This window comes from Gouania willdenowi, chromosome 9, assembly GCF_900634775.1.
Source record: "Gouania willdenowi chromosome 9, fGouWil2.1, whole genome shotgun sequence".
Classification (NCBI taxonomy): domain Eukaryota; kingdom Metazoa; phylum Chordata; class Actinopteri; order Blenniiformes; family Gobiesocidae; genus Gouania; species Gouania willdenowi.
This window is the reverse complement of record NC_041052.1, coordinates 396,918-419,308: the sequence shown is the minus strand read 5'-3', so window position 1 is coordinate 419,308 and position 22,391 is coordinate 396,918. Positions and strand designations below refer to the sequence as shown.

At 39.1% G+C, this 22,391-nt stretch overlaps 2 protein-coding genes across 2 annotated transcripts; one reads left to right on the top strand and one right to left on the bottom strand.

The window, feature by feature from the left end:
* Nucleotides 1-151: 151 nt before the first annotated feature.
* LOC114469987 (probable gluconokinase) lies at nt 152-3,925 on the top strand. The gene is made up of 5 exons (XM_028457951.1): nt 152-220; nt 482-512; nt 579-665; nt 2,487-2,530; nt 2,768-3,925. The coding sequence occupies exons 1-5, from the start codon at nt 156-158 to the stop codon at nt 3,126-3,128; spliced, it is 588 nt and encodes a 195-aa protein (XP_028313752.1). The 5' UTR covers nt 152-155; the 3' UTR covers nt 3,129-3,925.
* A 2,600-nt stretch (nt 3,926-6,525) lies between these two features.
* gkap1 (G kinase anchoring protein 1) lies at nt 6,526-21,911 on the bottom strand. Its single transcript, XM_028458584.1, has 12 exons — nt 21,767-21,911; nt 21,243-21,506; nt 19,192-19,356; nt 17,475-17,549; nt 13,726-13,858; nt 13,288-13,316; nt 11,609-11,770; nt 11,455-11,541; nt 9,162-9,225; nt 9,014-9,084; nt 8,832-8,909; nt 6,526-6,741 (listed from the first exon to the last, which is right to left on the bottom strand). Exons 2-12 carry the CDS (start codon nt 21,489-21,491, stop codon nt 6,700-6,702), a joined length of 1,155 nt encoding a protein of 384 aa, XP_028314385.1. The 5' UTR covers nt 21,492-21,506; nt 21,767-21,911; the 3' UTR covers nt 6,526-6,699.
* Nucleotides 21,912-22,391: the final 480 nt, after the last annotated feature.

Sequence of the window (22,391 nt, the reverse complement as noted above, 5' to 3'; positions counted from 1 at the left end):
TAGATGACTGTTCCCCAGGAAATCTTTGATGTTTCCTGACTTCTGTAATAATTCCAGTTATTTGTCCCTAATCAAATGTTTTTGTAGCTAAACTTTGAATCTTGCTGTAATTGTGAATGAACTCACATCTGTTTGGTTCCTCCAGGTCTTTGTGTATGTTCTGCAGATGTTCCACGCTCAGAATGATCTACATCCTGATGGGAGTCTCAGGCTCAGGAAAGTTAGTATGTTTTCTATTTTTATCACTCAGAAACATTAATAAACTAGTATTAGTTACAAGTTCATTAACGTTTATTTAATGAAGCTAACATTAGCATTACACGCTAACTGTTAAAATGAAAATATGAAGAAGAAGAAACACATAAAAAACAAAAGACTTTGTCAGTTTGATTAAATGTTTATAAATGAGTTTTAATTATAATTATTCTTGTATTAGTGCTGAACACTGTAACTGTATTTGTTGTATTTCTGTGAAATGTAGAAGTTCTCTGGGGGCGTTTCTGTCTGAGAAGGTGAGCTAATGCTATTAGAGCTTCACACACACAGTTATTAATATTAATAATAATGTATTCTAACAGCTGGGATGGCCTCTACATGAGGGAGATGATTATCACACACAGGAGAACATCCAGAAGATGTCCAGAGGAGACGCTCTGTCAGACCAGGTCAGCTTCATCATGTGGAACATCTGGTTTACAACTAGTTTAGAACTAGTTTAGAACTGGTTTAGAACTGGTTTACAACTAGTTTACAACTAGTTTAGAACTAGTTTAGAACTGGTTTAGAACTGGTTTACAACTAGTTTACAACTAGTTTAGAACTAGTTTAGAACTGGTTTAGAACTGGTTTACAACTAGTTTACAACTAGTTTAGAACTAGTTTAGAACTGGTTTAGAACTGGTTTACAACTAGTTTACAACTAGTTTAGAACTGGTTTAGAACTGGTTTAGAACTGGTTTACAACTAGTTTACAACTAGTTTACAACTAGTTTAGAACTAGTTTAGAACTGGTTTAGAACTGGTTTACAACTAGTTTAGAACTGGTTTACAACTGGTTTACAACTAGTTTAGAACTGGTTTAGAACTGGTTTACAACTAGTTTAGAACTGGTTTACAACTGGTTTAGAACTAGTTTAGAACTAGTTTACAACTAGTTTAGAACTGGTTTAGAACTATTTTAGAACTGGTTTACAACTGGTTTACAACTGGTTTACAACTGGTTTAGAACTAGTTTAGAACTAGTTTAGAACTGGTTTACAACTGGTTTAGAACTAGTTTAGAACTAGTTTAGAACTGGTTTACAACTGGTTTACAACTGGTTTACAACTAGTTTAGAACTGGTTTAGAACTGGTTTAGAACTGGTTTACAACTGGTTTAGAACTGGTTTAGAACTAGTTTAGAACTGGTTTAGAACTGGTTTAGAACTGGTTTAGAACTGGTTTAGAACTAGTTTAGAACTGGTTTAGAACTGGTTTAGAACTGGTTTAGAACTAGTTTAGAACTGGTTTAGAACTAGTTTAGAACTGGTTTAGAACTAGTTTAGAACTGGTTTAGAACTAGTTTAGAACTGGTTTAGAACTAGTTTAGAACTGGTTTAAAACTAGTTTAGAACTGGTTTAGAACTGGTTTAGAACTGGTTTAGAACTAGTTTAGAACTGGTTTAGAACTGGTTTAGAACTGGTTTAGAACTAGTTTAGAACTGGTTTAGAACTGGTTTAGAACCATAGAACACATGCAGCAGATCAAAGTCATTCATTCTTGAGTTAAATACATGTTTTCAAGACTTTAGACTGAGAAAAAGAGCAAATTCAACATTATTACATGTGCAATTGACCACGTCATTTGACTTTATTAGCAAACATTCCATTTTTGTCACCAAATCATATTTTTAGTTCGTTGTCAAAATTTTAACTTCAATCTCAACATTAATATTTACTCTTGATTTGCCCATAATAATTTTCGCCATCAAAATTGTCCCTATTCCTCCTCCGTAGCACATACATGGAATATTAAGCTAGTTTATCGTACATTACAGTAATGTACGGTAATAATATTAATACCGTAATATTAATGGTGTAAAGTCCCATTTTCTCTTATTTCTGAATCAAAGTTCCACCTTTGTTCAACTAGAACATTTTTATCAAGATCATTTCTACCATCATTTTTTGTGTTATTTTGTTATTTTTTTGTTCTTTTATTATTCAGTATATTTTTCTCTTATTTTGTGTTTTTGTTGTTTCGTGAGTTGTTGGTGAAATTTAGTGTGATTATCATTTTTAACTAAAAATAAACACAAAATGTTTTTAATGTTTTTAATGTTTTTATTTCTTCATTTTCCACTTTCTTTCTCTAGTACCCCCCTGTAGTGTCATTGCATAACCCTAGGGGTACACGTACCCCCATTTGAGAACCACTGCATGACGCTATTCTAAAGATCCCCAATGTAATGAACGATTAACGACTGATCGTATTCTCGTCTCTTTAGGATCGAATCCCGTGGCTTCTCAAACTCCATCAGCTCCTTCAGAGGTGACGTCATTCTTTCTAAACTCATTAAACAAAGTCACAGATGATATTTGTGGAAATGACGTCAACGTCCAGATTTTTAGCAGAAACAGTTAAAATGAGGATGAAATGCTGAGGAAAGATGAAACATATCAAAGATGATTTCCTAAATTGGAGCGAGGAGAAGAAGTTTGGAGGGAAAGTGTGTCACTTACGTCTCCTGCAGTCACATCAATGGCTTCCTTTGATCTTTGATGTTAGGGAGCTGTGTGCTGGTTCCAACGCCCTGATGACGTGCTCTGCTCTGAAACACCACTACAGACGTGTCCTCCTCCACGGTTCCAGAGCTCTATCAGCTGATCCTCACCACGAGCTGCTGCTCTCTGCCTCTCCTGACGTCTACTTCCTGTTCCTGTCTGGAGACACTAGTCTGATCCAACAGAGGATGATGGAGAGGAAAGGACACTACATGAAGGCTCACATGCTGACCTCTCAGATCAAAGCTCTGGAGCCTCCACAGAGCGACGAGGACAATGTTCTGCTGCTGGACGTCAGCAGGAGCATCAGTGACTTAGCTACAGACGTTCAGAAACACATCAAACAACTACAGCAACACAAATAATTCATAACAGCTTTGATTTATAGAGATAGAAACAATTATTCATTCACAAGGAAAAATTCTGATATTAAACAATACAATATATAACACAATATCGATATTTATAAATTTCAAGTACAAAATGATATGAAATAAAGGTGGAAGAAAAAATGTATCTGGTGATATATCGCGATATTTCACCGTGCGATTATCGTATTGATCCAAAAATTGTCCAAATTCATTTTTTTTTTTAATCTAATCTTTTTTTTAACTAAAAACCATTTAATGTTGCTAATATTAGCATAGCACGTAAACTCCCAGTCACTAGGTGAACGCACCATCAGACCTTGTTAAACGACCTCACTCTTCTTTTAGCTTTATTTTAATGAAACATACTGGACACTTTGATAGATGAAGTGATTAGTATTTTAAAATAATTTTAGAACTTAACAGAATCAGAAACAGTAACTATTTATATTGCGATGTTTATCGTATTGTTTAGTATCAGGATATATCGTAGCGTGAATAGTATCGTATTGTCAAATTTATTTAATTATTTTTAAAGTTGTGAGAACAAGTAAATGGTAAATGATAATTCAAAAACAAGTGGTATGTTTATTGTGACATACGGATGTTAGCGACATTAAATGGTTTTTTTAGTGAAAAAAATGATTAGAAATTGATTTGGACATGTTTGGATCTATATGTTTACACACATATGACATTTGTTCTCTGCATTTGACCCATCCCTGAGGAGCAGTTGATCCACCACTTGAGTAAAAGTAAAAGAGTACATGCTACTAAATGTACTTAAAGGGGACATATCATGTTAAATCCATATTTCTGGCTTTTATTTTGTAGTCCAAGCTCCAGGATGCAGAAGTTACGAGAGGATAAGTCAAAATGTTGGGTTGTTGGATGTAGTAACCCACACGCTTCATTACACCGTCTCCCAGCATCAGAACCTTTTCAAAGTGTCTGGTTGAGTTTTATTTTTTATAGAAATGTACCACATCTGTGGATAAGGTCATTTTTGTGTGTGTGAAGCACTTCAATGATGACTGCTTCATCAACCTCCACCAGTATAAAGAAGGATTTACAGAAAGACTTTGTCTGATTGAGGGTTCAATTCCTTCTATCTTTGGAGACGATGAACAGAGCACTTCGGTAAGCTGTAAATAACGCTAAAAAGTGTGATGATAAGACGTCCCTGTCATTGTTTTGTTAGCATTAGCAGTTGCACCGTCTTCATATGTTAGCGCTGTGTGCTCGTTTTAGATCCTTGATGATATGGCCTACGTGATTTAATTTAAGTCTAAAGTTTTCATTAGTCATTTCACTTTGACGTTTTTGTCTTTGAAAAGACTGTATTAAAATGCATTTCGTGACGTTAGCTTGGCGCTAGCGTTAGCTCACTTGTTAACAAACTACAAAAATGGCCGAACAGGGTGGAGTTGAACCGAGTGTCACCTCTGCAACCTGGAGAGGGGGCGGGGTATGAAGTGTCTCATTTGTATTTAAAGAGACAGCACCAAAACGAGTTGCTCTTAGAAACACATCAGAAAAGGGGTGGAGCTATAATAATGAGGAATTCAGACCCAAGCATTGCAGTTCTGCTTTATATAGACCACAACTGTATGATTTATTTGTAAAAAGGAAGGATTTAAAAGCATGATATGTCCCCTTTAAGTAAAAAGTAAAACAAAAGTTCCTTCAATAATAAAACCATATTATCCATATCTTTTATTTTTTCAAGAACTTGTATAAAACTGGTAGATAGAAATAAATTAAATGTGTTACCTTTGAACATCTGGAGAACTTAGAATTCAGTATAGATAACATTTATAAATACAATTTGTAAAAAAACAAAAAAAACAAAACTAAGAGTCCTAACAGAAAAAAGCTCAAAATAAGGAATGAGGAAGAGAGACAAATAAAATTCATGAATGATGTGGGAGTAATACGAAAGGTGTGTGTGTGTGCTGACAAAGTGGCTCTGAGGATAGATGGATATTTGTGTGTGTGCTGCCTGATGGATCGCTGGGTTGTGAGTGTGTCTGTTGCCGTGACAACAGTGTGTGTGATTGCTGTTTGTTGCTGCTGAGCTGTCACTGATGGAGTTGCTGCGTTCCTCAGATAAAGGTCTTCTCTGCCTTTTTTTTGCTGGCTCCGCCCTGATATAAGTTTGAGAAAAGTGAATTGTGGGGGTTGCCTGGGGCTCCCTGGCCCCCACTCTTTCTGCTGGTTTGGCTGCATCTGCGGGCCCGGGGCAGTTTCTGGGTTTGCAGTAACGGTTTTTGCACATATACAGGTATACGATGCACTGGCACGCCTTGGGATGTGGGATAAAACTCATACTGGGCTTAACTTTAGACACGTTAATCCTAAATACCTGCTTTAGGTACTACCATTCACTCATTCCCCCTGTTCACAGCCACCACCATTATAGCTAAGCTTCACACTTGTCACTATACTGGCTGGATTACACAACATAAAAAGCACAATATATTTTACAACTTCACATCTCACCCTCACTGTAAAACAATCTATTCTCCCCACCCTTTATATTTCCTATCTTGAGTCTCTCCTTCCTGCTCCCTTTCCCCTCCCCCTGCCCTTAGGTGTAACACTGCTCTCCCTTTTTATATCCTCCCTATAATAAAATATTTCTTACCCTTCCTTAGGGAGGGCTGGTGATGGCGAAGAAAAAAAAAAAAGAGAAAACTGAAATCGTAGACCATCGTGTGGTCATAATCTAGCATTAGTTTGTAATAATGAGCAGATGTAAAGCAGTACGTCTGCCACCGGGTCAGATGGGTTGCTCTGGTATCTCTCTCACACACACACACAATGTGTGTATTAATCCTGCAGAAAGTTGCTCCCATAACAAAGCTGCCGTTTACTGAGTTTATTTTCCCGTGGTTTGAAACTCCTGCTCCACATTTTAATAATAAAATTAAAACCTTCTCCAGCTGCTGACTGTAGTTAATTTTTATGGTTTCCAAAGGTTTAAAAAGAACAGTTTGTCATTTTAGCTTTGATGCTCATCAATAAGCATCAGATAGTGTTTAAAGGTTGTTCTACCGCCCCCTGCTGGTTGGGTTTCAACACTACAGTCTATACTGCATAGAAGTCTGTGAAAATTATTCTGTCTTTTTGCTTCTGTAAAAGTTTTATAATCAAAAATATTAAATATACTTGTTTTGTCAAAAGTCTTTTATCTGTAAGTAGGTGGTATAGCATTGTTAATATATAAACATTAGAGTAGGTGATTGAAGTTCCATCTGAATAACGTGTGTTTCATCATTAAAGTCTTCCTCCTCACACACCAGCACAGAAACATAATAAAGTAAATAAATGCAAAATAAAACGAGTGTTTTTTAGCTGAAAGTGTCACTAACACAGTAGTACTGAACATGAGTCATAGTTTTACACTTTTTATTCAGTTGTGCACCAACGTGTGACAGCTGGAGTGTTTTCATTAGGTAATAAAGGTCATGCATTAACAGGCCTCCTTAAAAACTAAACAGAAACCAGGAGATGAAGCTAACGCTGCTAACAATCACCGTCCATGTGTTGTTTTATCCTAACATGGTTATAAATCACACTCAGAGCCTTTCTTCCCCTTCCTCGTTCCCTGTAGAACACAGACACACAGCAGAGGTTACAACTGGAACTACAGCTAACAGTACTACAGCTAATATTACTACAGCTAACATCACTACAGCTAACATCACTACAGCTAACATTACTACAGCTAACATCACTACAGCTAACATCACTACAGCTAACATCACTACAGCTAACATTACTACAGCTAACAGCCAGACTGCAGCGTATCATCCACTCTGCAGAGAAGGTCATCGGCTGCAATCTGCCCTCCCTCCAGGACCTGTACGCCTCCAGGATTTTGAGGCGTGCAGGAAAGATTGTGGCTGACTCCTCCCACCCCAGTCATAAACTGTTTCAATCTCTCCCTTCTGGAAGAAGGTTTAGGTCCATCAGGACCAGAACCTCCAGACACAAAAACAGCTTCTTTCCCTCTGCCACCATCCACATGAACACACCCCAAGTCACCCACTGACCACCCCCCCCGACCACCACCTCCATGATGACATTATCTGCTGCACTGTGTATATATATATATATATATATTTATATTTATCCTATTTATCCTTTATTTATCCCTCATCCTTTATATTTATCATTATTGTTGTTATTGTTGCTGGGTTGTTTTTTTTTTTTTTGTGCACCAACTACCAAGACAAATTCCTTGTACTGTCCTTAAAACTGTACATGGCCATTAAAACATTTCTGAGCTAACAATACTACAGCTAACAGCTAACATTACTACAGCTAACAGCTAACATTACTACAGCTAACAGCTAACATTACTACAGCTAACATTACTACAGCTAACATTACTACAGCTAACAGCTAATATTACTATCAATCAATCAATCAATCAATCTTTATTTGTATAGCGCCAAATCATAACCAATGGTATCTCAAGGCACTTTACAGTAGAGCAGTCTTAAGGACGGACTCTTCATTTTATGGATACACACATATGCATATATACGTATATACACATACATATGTATCCCACACCCAACATGAATTCATCATGGCGGCAAGGAAAACCTTCTGTTAAGCAGCAGGAACCTTGTGTGGATCCCATTCCTATGATGAACAGCCATCCACGTTATGGATGGATGGATACTACAGCTAATATTACTACAGCTAACAGCTAACATTACTACAGCTAACAGCTAACATTACTACAGCTAACAGCTAACATTACTACAGCTAACATTACTACAGCTAACATTACTACAGCTAACATTACTACAGCTAACATTACTACAGCTAACAGCTAACATTACTACAGTTATCAGCAGGTAGTGAATCAATAGGGGATCATTAATAGGTAGGAATGTAACAATTCTCTCATGATTTATTTTACAAAATGGGACTGTAGACAAATGATTGAAAAATATTTGTTTAATTTTTGGGGAAAAATACTATAAAATACTATATTATTTTCATTTTATTTTTCATTGTCAAAAGAATTCCTTGATAAACTATTCAAAATAATGCAATTTAACTAAAAATAAATCCTGAATGAAATAAATAAAGGAATAATACAAACGAAGAAGAAGCCTATTAATTTAAATTCTGGTTCTATGGTAAACAATGCAAAACTGCATAATAGTTCTTTTTCTTTTTAAAAGTGCAACTGAAAATGTATTTTATGCCTTAACAATTGGACTTAAAAAAAAAAAAACAGTCATTGCCCTGTATTTACGTCAAATATTTGTTTGGACCAGCAGAGGGCGCTGGTAACCCAGTGGTCGGTTGGGATGCAGATATTCTGTGCAGTGAAGAAGAAATGCTATGTTAGCAGACAGAGCTAATAGAAAAATGTGACTTTTACAGATATTCATGTAATATTAGATATTATTTCAGTGCTAAAGGGGTAAGGAATCATTTATGAACATGTTTAAGAGTAGAAGGCGGCCAAAAAGAAAGTCGTAGCAGATTCCGCCCGCTGCCGCAACATTTGGACAAGAGGATAAATAGATAGCACCCTCTGCTGTTTAAAAAAAGTACTGTGATTCAATTTTCAGAAAATCGATGTGAACCGTGATACCTATGAATCGATTTTTAACTGCCTTACGATTAATCGTTACATCCATATTAATAGGTGATCATTAGTACACTCACCTGATGTTTAGGTTGATCTGACTGCAGCCCTTTGACCTTTGACCTTTCTTGTTCCAGAGCAACGTGCAGTAATGAAACCTGCAGAAAAGCCCATAATTACATTATAATAATGTAATTAATGAACAGATGCTTTTATCCACAGAGACAGAAATAAAAGCTGTGAAATGGTTTTAATAAATAACCTGTGATGACAGCTCTTCTTTGATATGCAGCAGTTCTTCAACCTGTAAAAGGATTTCTGCTTTATCTTTCACTGAAACACAGAAGTCAGAAAGTTTAAATCATCTAAAGAGGAAACGTACAGAGGGATTTATGAAATATTCCACTCACTCTCTCCTTGTTGGAGCATCTTCAGCAGCTGAGAGTTCCTGGCTTTCACCTCTTTGTATTTAACCTGCACAGGTCCATAAACGTTCATATTTATATTATCTATTCTACACAACCATGACATGACTTAAAGTGTCTTGGTTTTAGAATAGATGGAAAACTCAACTAGAAACCACACATCAAACACATCCGCTCCAAAATAAAGAAATATTGCAGTATTAAATAAAACTTTATCATTTAAGAGGGCTATTTTATTTTAAAACACCACATTTTTGTATGACCAGAAAAGTTGTAATATTTCTGTTTGGAGAGTTAGGATATGGAACAGTCTGGATCTATGAAGCAATTTAAAACATACCATCATTTCCAGGCTATAAATCACACTGTTTTATTGGTTGCATTACAATAATTTAGCAATTTTTTTTAGGAAAAATCAACAAACGCCGCTGCATAACTTAGGCCGCACCCTATTGGCTGATGAGGGTGCCCTTCACACAAGTCGGCCAATCAGAATGGCAGGTAGGCGGGCTGCTGTACTCAGGTTTCACAGAAATGTCTGTTTCAACTAATAAGTTTCCTTTATTACATGAAGTCTCCTCCTCACCGCTCCACGTCTACATATCAGTACATTTACAGCTTTTTATGGCCATTTTTATTGTAACCTCTGATAAACCACTTCATCTGTTCTTCTTAACTACCACAGAACGATCACAGCGAGTCAGACTGAGTCAGAATACAGACGTGATCGATTCTGAACAAATCAAACGTGGTGATTTGTTAACTTCATGATGTTATGTCATTATGATAAACTGACTTTTACTGTATCCATGCTGCTACGAGCTCTCTCTCTCTCTCTCTCTCTCTAACATTTGTCCGAGTCGTTGCTATGACGAGGCAGTGTGCATCATGACAAAATGAGTGATCAGAATAATTCAGTGTGAGCAAAAACAATTCAATGTTAACAATTTCATTGTTCCACCTGTTAAAATGTGACAAAGCTCAATAGCTTATCAAACCGGGAAAAATCCACAATTTCGCTGTGTCATTGTTTAAGTCGCAGGGTTGAAAGTGTGAGTAGCGGCTTATAGTATGGAAAATACGGTAGACATATAAATAAATTATTTTAAAAGATAAGTGAGGACAATCCTTAGCAGTATTTAAATTATATTTATGGAGCTGTTTGTTTGTAAAATACTATTTTAGTAAATGTTGACTGTGAATTTGTGTTTTTTTAAATCATTTATAAGACTTTGTAAATGAAGAGTTTATGTTTTCTGGATAAGGGGTGGAATCACAGTCCTGTACCCTTTCAGACATTTAACCTGAATCTCCAACTCCTGCACACTTAAAAAAACATAATAATGTAATGTCATTAATATACAATGTAGCCCTACAGTGAATTTTACCTATCCTGTTGAGAAATAATACATAATAATAACTAGAACTGTTATGAAAGGGGACCCAGCATTCCTGTGTGACTCAGCACCCAGGTTTTTACGGAACCCATGGAAGTACGTCACTAATGATGACAGGCCTGTGGCGAGCGTCAGGAAAATGTGATTTAAAATGTGAAAGTTCCAAGCTACAATTATTTTCCACTTATTATAGCACCACCTAGTGGCACAAGACAATGACCCTAAGCACACAGCTACAATAACAAAGGAGTGGCTTCAGAACAACTCTGTGACCATTGTTGACTGGTCCAACCAGAACCCTGACCTAAACCCTACTAGAGACCTGAAAATGTCTGTCCACCAACGTTCACCATCCAACCTGACAGAACTGGAGAAGATCTACAAAGTAGAATGTCAGATGATCCCCAAATCCAGGTGTGGAAAACTTGTTGCATCGTTCCCAAGAAGACTCATGTCTGTACGAGCTCAGAAGATGTTTCTACTCAATACTGAGCAAAGGGTCTGAATATTTATGACCATGTGATGTTTGACTTTTTCTTTTTAATACATTTACAAACATTTCTACATTTCTGTGTTTTTCTGTCCAGATGTGGTGCTGAGTGTGCATTAATGAGAAATAAAATCAACTTTTAGATTTTAACAAATGGCTGCAATAAAACAAAGAGTGAAACATTTAAAGTTTAAAATTAAAATGTTAATACGTCTACAATCACACATGTGGAAGGGACTTGTGCCCGTCTACACATTTTAAGTCTATGGGAAATGTAGATCATACATGTAGATGTGCAGGCACAGGATACGCTTTACGCATTCAAAAAAACTGGTGCACATAAATTTAGAAGCGATCCCCCCCCATAGTGTGTGTGTGTGTGTGTGTTTACCTCCCACTGTGAGATAGTTTTCTTTAGTTTGTCTATCTCCTGGTCTTTCTTCTCCAGTTCATACTTCAGCTGCTCTGCTCGAGGGTCCTAACACAACACAACATGTTTATCTTCATCATCATCATCATCAGTCACACACTGTGTGTGACATCACCTGCTCATGCTCAGTGGACACGTTGACTTCCTGTCCGTGGTTGTTGGTAAACTGTTCTCGTCTTTTCTCTCGTTGGACGATCCGACTCACGTCGTCTTCTAATTTATTAAAGAACCGTTCATCCTGTCCCACACTAAGAGCCACGTTCACTGCTCTGGGATCCTACAGTTACACAATATGACATAACATCATTACATTACACACCATGTGTTGGTGTGATACACATAATACACACTATACAACAGTTAACTATGATTGGATGACAGACATTTTTACTCTTCAAATATACAATTGAGTGGAATAAATACAAAATAAACTAGAACTACAAGCAGTTATGAAAGGGGGCCCAGCCTTCCCAGTGTGACTCCGCCCCCAGGTTTCACTGAGCACATGGAAGTACGTCACAAAGGATAACGGCTTGTGGCGAGTGTCAGCACGCAGGCCAACGTGTTATTTACAGTGAACAGCTGGATATGAAGTTTATGAAGATGTGATTTCAAATGTGAAAGTTACAGGCCAAGATGCGTTTTCACCCAATATAGCGCCAACTAGTGGTGCACGTTTTTATATGGGTGATCTGTGTGCTCTTATATATGTACCCTGTAAATTTCAAAGTCCTCAATATAATACTTGAGCAGTAATAAATGTTTGTTGTTTATGTTGTAATAAGCCACGCCCACTTTGACCAATCGTGATTAACTTCCAGATATGGCCTCAGGAGCGACCCAAGGTCATACTCACCCAATTTGGTAAAAATCAGTCTTTCCATTTTAGAGATATATATTTCCCATATTTGCAGCGCCCCCTAGTGGCGTGCATTATTAAAATGTGGCTCCTCCCCTCACAGTCACATGACAACAAAGGACCTTAGATTTGGTGTTGTTAGCATTTATTTTGACCAAAATATGCAACAGTTAAGTATACCTTTTAATAGCTAGCTAGAAAACTTTGTTAATAATTAGCCATATTTTGACCGAACAAAATTATTTCATCAACTTTAAATAAGGTCCAACTGAAGAATCTACGTTGACGTTGGTAATAGCGCCACCTGCTGGTGGACATATGTGAGTTTTTGCGTCCGAGGTAAACTGAGGGGTCTGGACCCACCCACCCTTACACGGTTTAGCGTGCAGCACCACTTTTACCAACAGAACTAAGAAAAGAAGAACAATTATAATAAGGTTCCCAGCATCGCTGGTCCTACGAACCACATATGTTCCCGTGACCTGAAAACTTGGCCTCCCAATAAGGAGACCTTAAAAAATAAAATGTAAATATTAACTAGTAGGGCTGGGCGATACGGATCACAAATTCATATCTTGATCATTTTTTTCAAAAATGTCGATGTACGATATTGATCTGGATATTTTTAATGCTAAATGTCACAGACACATTTATTAACAACCAGCTGATCAATATGTTCTACTTAGTCTGTTCCTCCACTAGGGACAGCACGTGTGAGTGAGTTCTGTAAATGAAGGTCTGGGTTAGAACACTCAGTTTTACATGTTGTGAGAAGTAGAGAAACCACTTCTAAAACCAAGATTTTAATACAAAGATATAAAATAAAAATGTATTGTGTATATATTGCCCAGCCCTAACACGTACACCTCTCTGTAAAACATTTATTAGTGTTAATATAAAAACTGTCACAAACATGTTTTCAACCTGTGGCTCACCTCTTTGTCTGGTTTCCTACTACAGTGTTCTGTGGAAGAGCAAACATGTGATCAGTGTTTATTGATCATAGTAATGAACATGTGATCGGTGTTTATTGATCATAGTAATGAACATGTGATCGGTGTTTATTGATCATAGTAATGAACATGTGATCGGTGTTTATTGATCACAGTAATGAACATGTGATCGGTGTTTATTGATCACAGTAATGAACATGTGATCGGTGTTTATTGATCACAGTAATGAACATGTGATCAGTGTTTATTGATCACAGTAATGAACATGTGATCAGTGTTTATTGATCATAGTAATGAACATGTGATCAGTGTTTATTGATCACAGTAATGAACATGTGATCAGTGTTTATTGATCACAGTAATGAACATGTGATCAGTGTTTATTGATCATAGTAATGAACATGTGATCAGTGTTCTAACCTGAGCTTCCTTCAGCCTGGAAGTCTTGCAGTGAAACCGTCTTCTTCTCTTTCGTCTGCTGACTCTTCTTCTTCTCTTTTTTCCCTCCTTCTTTTCCTGCTCGTGATTTTGGCGAGGACGTGTTTGTGTGGTTCTATTAAACAGCAGCACAACATTTAACCTCAACTCATCATTAGTTCATTGACTGGTGATTGATTTAAAATCAATAAAGAAAACACAGCTATTTATTTAAATTTCATCTGTATCAGTTTCATTGAGTCAAATGATATTGTTTACTTTCCATCCTTGCTGTTGCTGGTTTACGTGTAAGTTTGTTCTCTAATCCAGTGGTTCTCAACCTTTTCAGGCTGTGACCCCCAAAAATAAAGGTTCTATTTCGTAACATTTCATGAGATGTCTCACTATGGGATGCACCCTCCATCTGCAGCAGGACCCCTTCCTTCTTCCTCACAGCGTCCCCGCCACAGTGGGGAAAGAGGAAATAGCCCACATGGACACTGCGGCTGCTCATGGTTCCAGCTGAGGCTCCCAGCTTGACCTGGTTGACGTTTCCCCACATGAGGAGGATGTCCTCGTGATTGACTGTGGGGAAGAGGATGGAGACTCCTCTGACCCAGCGCAGGCCATGTGAGGAAGATGAAGCCTTTATCACCCCAACTCGAGGCGAGCTGCCCACCGCCTTTGTGGCTTCTTGGGTAGAAGATGAGAGCTCCACACCTGTTTCCACTGTCCCAAGCCTGGATATGGTGGATGTGTGCAGAAGCGCTGCGGCACGGCTGACCATCCCATGGCCCACCGTTGTAAAGAAGCTCCCCATTTCCAAGGGCACACCAAGACAAGTTCTCCCTGACTTCCCTGAGCTGCTGGTGGAACTAGTGTGTCCCTGGCAGGACCGCCCTTTCAACGGAATATCCCCAGTGGCAGGTGCCTCACCCCTCAACTGTGAGGCTATGAAAAGCCTCGCACTGCTCCGACTGCCTCCAATAGAGTCAGTCATCACGGCAGCCTGTGGTGTCCCTTCGGAGACCCATGTTGCCCGGTAGAGCGGTCTCCAGTTGGGCCTGTCTGGCAGAACCTACGCTGTGGCCGCGCTCTCAGTCAGAGCACTGAATGTCCTCTCCTTCCTCACAGCCTACCAAGTGGAATTGTGTGAGGATTTCACTCAGTCTCAAGACCCAGCAATGTTGAAGGAGATATCGACCGTTGCCAAAGTTGCTCAGTGTAGGCCATGTGAAAAGTGATGGTCAACATGGTTCTCCAGGAGCGAGCGCGTTGGCTCGATCTTGCTAAATTGTCTAAAGCAGAGAGGAGCGACATTCTGGATATGCCCACAATCCCAGAGGGGATCTTCCATGCAGTGGCGGTGTGAGGCAGAAAAGAGAGACGATGAGGCTCTCCGCCTCTGTCTTCCACAGAAGCCCCCGGCCACGTCTCCACCCATACGACGGAGGGCGTTCCCATAGACTGCTCATCAGGGCCCACCGTTTAAGGCACCGAGACCGTCCACTCCTTGACCCGTCCCGCCCCAGCCTAAACGAGGCCCGCCCTGCTGGCCCGGTAAACCCCCAGCCATGGCAACTGCTGCTGCGCCGGCACAGCCTGCTCAGCGCACAAAGGCGTGGAGGAAGAAGTACACGACCTGACCACTTTCTTTCCCCCCGGTGAAGCAGCAGGATGTTCCTCGTTCCTCAGCTACACCTGTTATGCTTTAATGCTTGTACCCAAGACGCTCTGGAACGATCTTCTGCCTTCCTTGCGCTCACTTGATTCTGTTGATGATTTTAAGAGCAAACAAGAGTTGTTTCATGACCATTCTTTGTATTTTTATCATAATTCTGTGAAGCCCCTTGTAACTTCTCTGTCTGTGAAAGGTGCTATATAAATAAACATTACTTACTTGTATATGTATATTTCAAGAGCAACCAGAAACAGAACAAGAGCAACCATGCCGAGAATGAGCATTTTTGTCACTGTCTAACGCTAAAGCTATAACCACAGGAAGTTGTTGCATACTACTTCCGGTTTAAAATGTGTAAGTGTGAAAAAGGTCTATTGCTGTGGCTTATACGAGTCAGGGTCTGCACGCACACTCAACTCAGGGTCTCGCCACACCTTGGGCTTTATTCAGGGGAGGGTCTGTACAGGAGATTTGAGCAGCTGCGAGTTAGACCTCGCCCCTCAAGTTTGCCTGCTTTTACATGCCGGACGTTTCTGCCTCATCCCTCCTGATGTGTACAGACTTCTACCCTCGGGTTCGTCTCCGCTTGATAAGCATGTCTGCAATACGGGAGCTACCATATCCCATAGTGAGACATGTCACAAAATATTATGACATAGAACTAAATTATTTATATAACCCCGGTTCTATGAGTAACATGAGTGAGATGTCTCACCAGACAACTCTTCTTGCTCAAACGAGTGAGAAGAGGTGCTTATTTTGAATGGAGGGTGTCTGTCTGCGTCCTCCTTTTATAGGAGGTGGGAGTGTTCCTGGCGGACGACAAGTTTCACCAGCAGATCAGGATTGGATTGCTTTTGAGGGCAGATGGAGGGTACATCAGTGAGACGAAATATTACTCAGAGAACTGGGGTTATGCAAATAACCTAAAGTTCCAGAGACTGGTGACCAGTGTTTGGAATAACGGCGTTTAAAGTAACGGCTAAGGCGACGTGCCAGCACCCGCGACACACACAGACAGACACAGACAGACAGACAGACAGACAGACAGACAGACAGACAGACAGACAGACAGACACACAGGATGAATCAGCAGAGATGGTGAGCGTGGAACAATCTGATAAAAAGTTGACATTTTTAAGGTGACGATACAAACACTACTTCATATTAATTATTATCAAAGGCAAGAACGTGTATGTGAAGTGTTCATTATATCCAGGAGTGAAGACTTTGTCCACATCTGTTGTAAACAACTCAAATTTAATGAAGCACCTCACGATACACGCATCTAAAAAATGTGAATTCTTAGACATAGAGCAACTTTTTTTTTTACAGTAACGCAAATAGTTACTTTCCTTGGTAATGAGTTACTTTTATTATAGAGTAATTTAGTTACTAACGCAGGTACTTTTTTGAACAAGTAGTAAAATAACGTTCCCAACACTGCTGGTGACCCCCCAAAAATGATGGAAATGGTGGTGAAATAGGATTTTAAAAGCCACAGAAATTGGTTAAAAGTTGCAAATTATAGTGGGCAAAAACTGACAAAAAAAAGAAAAGTGTTCAAAGTGTCAATATTGGAACAATTAGTTTAAACTGGCAAATAATGGGCATTACAAATCATGAATGTGGTTAAATTGGCAAAAGATTATCATGAAATATGGTGAAAAGGTCAACATATGTGACATTAGGTGGAAAAGTGGTGGAAAGGGTTTAAAAGTGCTGAACATGTCTGGAAAGTGGAAAAAATGGAATTGAAATGTGATGTCAAAGTGTCGGAAATGGGAGAAATGTAGCAAAAATGCATTAACACAAGCAAAAATATGGCAAGAAAAAGTGATAAAAATAGTTTAAAATATGTAAAGTTTGGTGTAGATGCAGAAAAAGTGTAAAAATAAGCAAAAATGGGCTAAAATTGTTGAAAATATTCTTAGTTTCTTGAGGGCATCTGGTGACCCCTCTCCCAATGTCTCACGACTGCAAATGGGGTCCTGACTCCAAGGTTGAGAACCTCTGCTCTTGTCTACATAAATTTTAATTTAGTGTGTGTGTGTGTGTGTGTGTGTTCTACCTGTTTCTGTTCGTATTCCAGTTTACTTAAAATCAGAGCTTTTTCCAGGTCCTGCTCGTACAGCTCTGACGTCATCTGAGAGGAAACAAAACATGAGCAACAATAACAATCCGTGTAGCTTTTGTTCGTTGGTTATTCTGTTTTAAAACCAAATCAAAACAAGAAGTCATCAACATCCCTCTTAAAAAAAACAGAAGGGCAATAACTCCTAAAAAAAATATTGTGCACTTCTCATTTTCAAACTCCATCAAGGTATTGATGCCCTGAAGCCACACACAGAATTTGGTTATTTTATCTTAAAAAGCTGTTCCCTTTGACTGGGACGGACTAACACACGGAGCCCAAACATATATCCCCCTTCCACTTGTGGTGGTGGATAATACACAGTGTGGCTATTTTGTTTTACCGACTTAAAACCAAAACAGAAATACAGAAACAACAAAAAACAGATAAGCAGCGTTTTTTTGTTTTAACATTAAATCTTGTTCTATTTGTGTAATATTTGGATATTGTTCGGGAAAATTGGAACAAGAGCTTCATGTTTTAATCTCACCACACAGAGGGACCCACAGATGAGGAGGACTTTAACTAAAGTAGTAACGGCTAAGCATATTACTGATGAACTGGTGAAAACAAACGTTAATACGTTTTAAAAAATGAATTTTATGAAAAGCACATGATGTGTGATTAAAGGAACCAGAGGTGGTGTAATGAATCTACTGGTGCTCCTAGTTTCTTGTGATCAACTTCCGTGTGTGTTGACGGCTGCTGTTGCTGGCTAGCGGTATTATAACGTACAAAATACATATTTTGATGCCCTCAAAAAAGCTGTAATAGTGTAAAAGTGTGAAATGGTAGAAGTTCTAACATCTATTGTTCCTCACACCAGCCTCACAGCAGATAGTCACCAGTTCATCTGGATGCTATTTAGACCAAATATCTCACAAACAAAACTAGATTTCACCATTAATATTTTAATTTTAAAACAGAAAAACACTGCTTTTTGATTTTTCTGCATTTCAGTTTTGGTTTTAAGTAGGGGTCAACCGATCGCAATTTTCTGGCTGATCACTGATTTTTTGAAAAGCCTGACCTGACGATTCCAATTTTTTTTTAATAACAAAGCATACATCTTAAATGTTCCAATCTTATTTTATGCTGATAGGAGCTAACAGGGTCACTGGCTCTTTTTGCTCCGCTAGCTTTAGCTTTCGCATTAGCTTGATTGCTGGCTAACATTTTGTTTGTAGCTCCACCCAGACTCCAGGTTACAGGAATTACAAACTGATCTTTTGCTCTCTTTATTGTGTAAAACTGCTGACAAGCCAACTGTGCCTCTATTGTTGTTATTCTGTGTAGCACAGGCATGCACATGCACACATGACCTGGTGGGCGGGGCCTGACAGTCGTCTCACAGCAGAAGGGGACAGTGGCTGGCTTTATGAATGACTTTAAGACCTTTGTGGAGATAGAAAACTTGCTCATATGCAAGGATCGGCCAATCGTTGATACCCCAAAAGAAGGGAAATCAGCACCGATCGATCGGTGCATCCTTAGTTTTAAGTCAGTAAAACAAAAATAACCACACCATTTATTTGTTATTTTGATTTGGTTTAAAAAGTAATACCCAAAAAACAAAGGGTACACAAATGAATTACAATGTTTCCCATCATTGTTGTGATAATCCTTTCTGTATTATTGTGTGTATTACAGTTACCTGCTCATCTCTCTGCTTCCACTGCTGCCACCCCTCTGACCCCCCCCCTTGCTCTCCTGGGATGGGGGCGGGGCTTAGCAGCTCACTAGCGATCCCTGACAGGGTGACACATGGAGGAAGGGCCGACGACTTCTGAGGGATCTTTTTAAACGCCATATTACGCAACTGATGGAAGAATAGAAAACACTTTGAATCACTGATGTATACCGAACAATACCAAGTAATCTGATTACATATAGTTCACAGTAAACTAAACATGATCCATTATTATTTCTAACATCATCTGGGATGTGACTAAAGCTGGAACTGTTTAGATAATGTGATAATGGTTCATGAACGATATCAGACACACCTTCTATTACTGACAGAGAAACAACACATACATTCACCAAAGATAAGCTGGTGTGGGACAGGAAGTAGTGCACACACACACACAATAAAACTCAAAAAAATACCCTGTATTTCCCTCCATGTTCTGACCCTCTTGCTCCTTTTCAGGGCGGTGGGGTCAATCTTCAGGTGCTAGGGGGCGGGGCTACACACTGGTCAGGTATTTCACATATACATATATGTAAATATTGACCTTATCCATGGTTGGATCACAATAAGCTCTACAGGCCACTAGGACCCAGTGGATTCACTACAACTCACTATATCACACCATTACTGTAGATTAAAGAGATCTGCTGAGTCATCAGTGCTACAGATACACAGACGTTATTGAGTAGTTACACATCCAGTGTTAGTCATGTGACGTAGTGTGAAAAGGAGACTAAATAAAGGTTCTATTCCCTCTGTGTATTCACCACTTCTACGACCTAATGTTACGCCTGGGCAATATATCAATATTCAAGATATATATAGAGTTTTCCATTTTGATGATATAGAAAATTACAATATCGCCGATACAGATATATTTTTATTTTCTAGCTTATTTTAGGAGTGGTTTCTTTCTCTACTTCTCAGAACAAGTAAAGCTCAGTTAGATGATCACTGAGTGTGTTCTTCTAACCCAGACCTTCATCTACAGAACTCACTCACACGTGCTGTCCCTTAGAGGAGAAACAGACTAAAGTAGAACATATTGATCAGCTGGTTGTTAATAAATGTGTCTGTGTGACATTTAGCATCAGAACATTTAATAAGATCAGATTTGGTTGAGTTAAAATATCAATAATTATATAGTATATCATCATTTAGAGAAAATATACAGAGATATGAGTTTTGGTAGATATGACCAGCCTAAAGTATGCAGCTTCAGTTCATTATTCTTTGTTAAGTGATTGTTGGATTGATTAATTATTATTATTGTTAGATTATGTTAATATTACCTCACAGACTGTGTTAAAGCAGACACACTAACAGCTGACCATCATCATCATTCTATTATGGGCAGTGGGTCCTCGTCAGGGTTTCCTGACACCAAACAACTGCTCCACCCCGCCTCAGTTATCATTCTCTACCAATACAGCACCATTTCCTTCTTCCAACTTATTATACCAGCCTAACACCACTGTTTTCATCACTCACATCACATGACCCACTCGCTCCAGCACTCGCTTCTCAATCTTCCACCTCATAGACTTCACATGTTAACCCCTCTCACCTGCATTTGTCCCACCATTCCTGTTATGCCATACATTCCACCCTCATCCGTACCAAACTCAAGCACCTCCTCCTTATCCTCATTATTTCTCTCTTCATCCATCTCTCCTTTTAACCCCACAATCGTCGTGTCACCCACAAACAGAGCCAGAGACACGTTCACACTCACTGCTTCTACCCATCTCTACATTACCCTCACCTCACCTCCCATGATCCTCCTCTCTTTCTCCACCTAGTGATAAACATTAAACAGTATAGGTGACGTGGAGCACGCTCAACCTCCTCACAGGCAACCAACTTTCACTCAAACCTTCCTTTCACCCTAAACTCAGTCGTCTCGTGCAAATCCATGGTGGTTTCCAGACTCCTCCCTTTTATTCCATACCCCCCCCCCCCCTTTGCACCTAAGTGGAGGCTGTCCACCAAGCAAGGATCATCATCATCACCTCGTTAGCTTCGCTCTGCTGCTGTTCCTTCTTCTTCTTCTTCTTGTCCTTCTTCTTGTCCCCCCCCTGGGCCGTTCTCGCCCCCGCTGCGCCGGTCTTTCCGGGTCGGGTCTTCCCGGAGGGGTCCCGGCTGGTCTTGGTGGAGGCCTTAGTGGGTTCAGACGTGTCTGAGTCCGAGTCTGAGTCAATCTGAAGGAGAGCGAACCTGGAGGCGGTGGTGGGGACGGTGATCATAGCAGAGGAAGCCATGACGGAGAGTTTAATCTGAAACATTAACACATTCAAATATTAACACATGAGTGAAAACAGCTTTCAATAAAAGTACAGAAACAGTACAAACACAGCAGCTCATCTATATGTAACAATTCATTAATGTGACACAAAGCAACACTGATACATGTAAATAGTCCTAAATGGTTAGCATCACTTAGCAGCTAACTATAAAACAATTAGCGAGAACGTTAGCTCATAAAGAGTATAAAAGTAGTCAGATATGTCGCTGTAACACACACTGATGGACTCACGTCACTGTTTAGACTGTAACGCGGTGTTTAGTTGGAGTAGAAAGGCACTTTGTCCCGGGTTAAAGTTGGCACGGTTCACCTGTGAGTTAGCACTGACGGAGCCGGTTCTTCTTCGCTGCTTTCAGCAGAAACACACACACTGCTATTACACACTGCTGCCCCCTAGTGGCACACACTGCTACTACACTGATACACTGCCCCCTGCTGCACCGGAAGAAGCACAACAAGCCTCGAACAGGCCCTTCTCCAACTCTGGGGTCGTGACCCCATGACGGTCGCCTGAAATGTAATAATAAAGAAAAAACTAATGAAATTATATTTTGGATTTAAAAAAAAAAACGTAATTAATGTGCTTATCTTTCAATTTAATAAACAGTATATAATATCACAGAACAAGCTTAACTATTTATAATTATTTTTTAATTAAAACCTCACACACAATCTCAAACAACTGTATTCTATACTTTCACTTTGTCAAATATAAATTTGGTAAAATAAAATGCAGTATAAACATATCTGAGCTGGTGCATATTGTTACTTTGTGCAATAATTCTGGCTACAAACTTAAACAAACAGGGTCAAAAAAATTAATTTTAGAGCAAAAAAAAGTCTGTGAGGTCGCCAG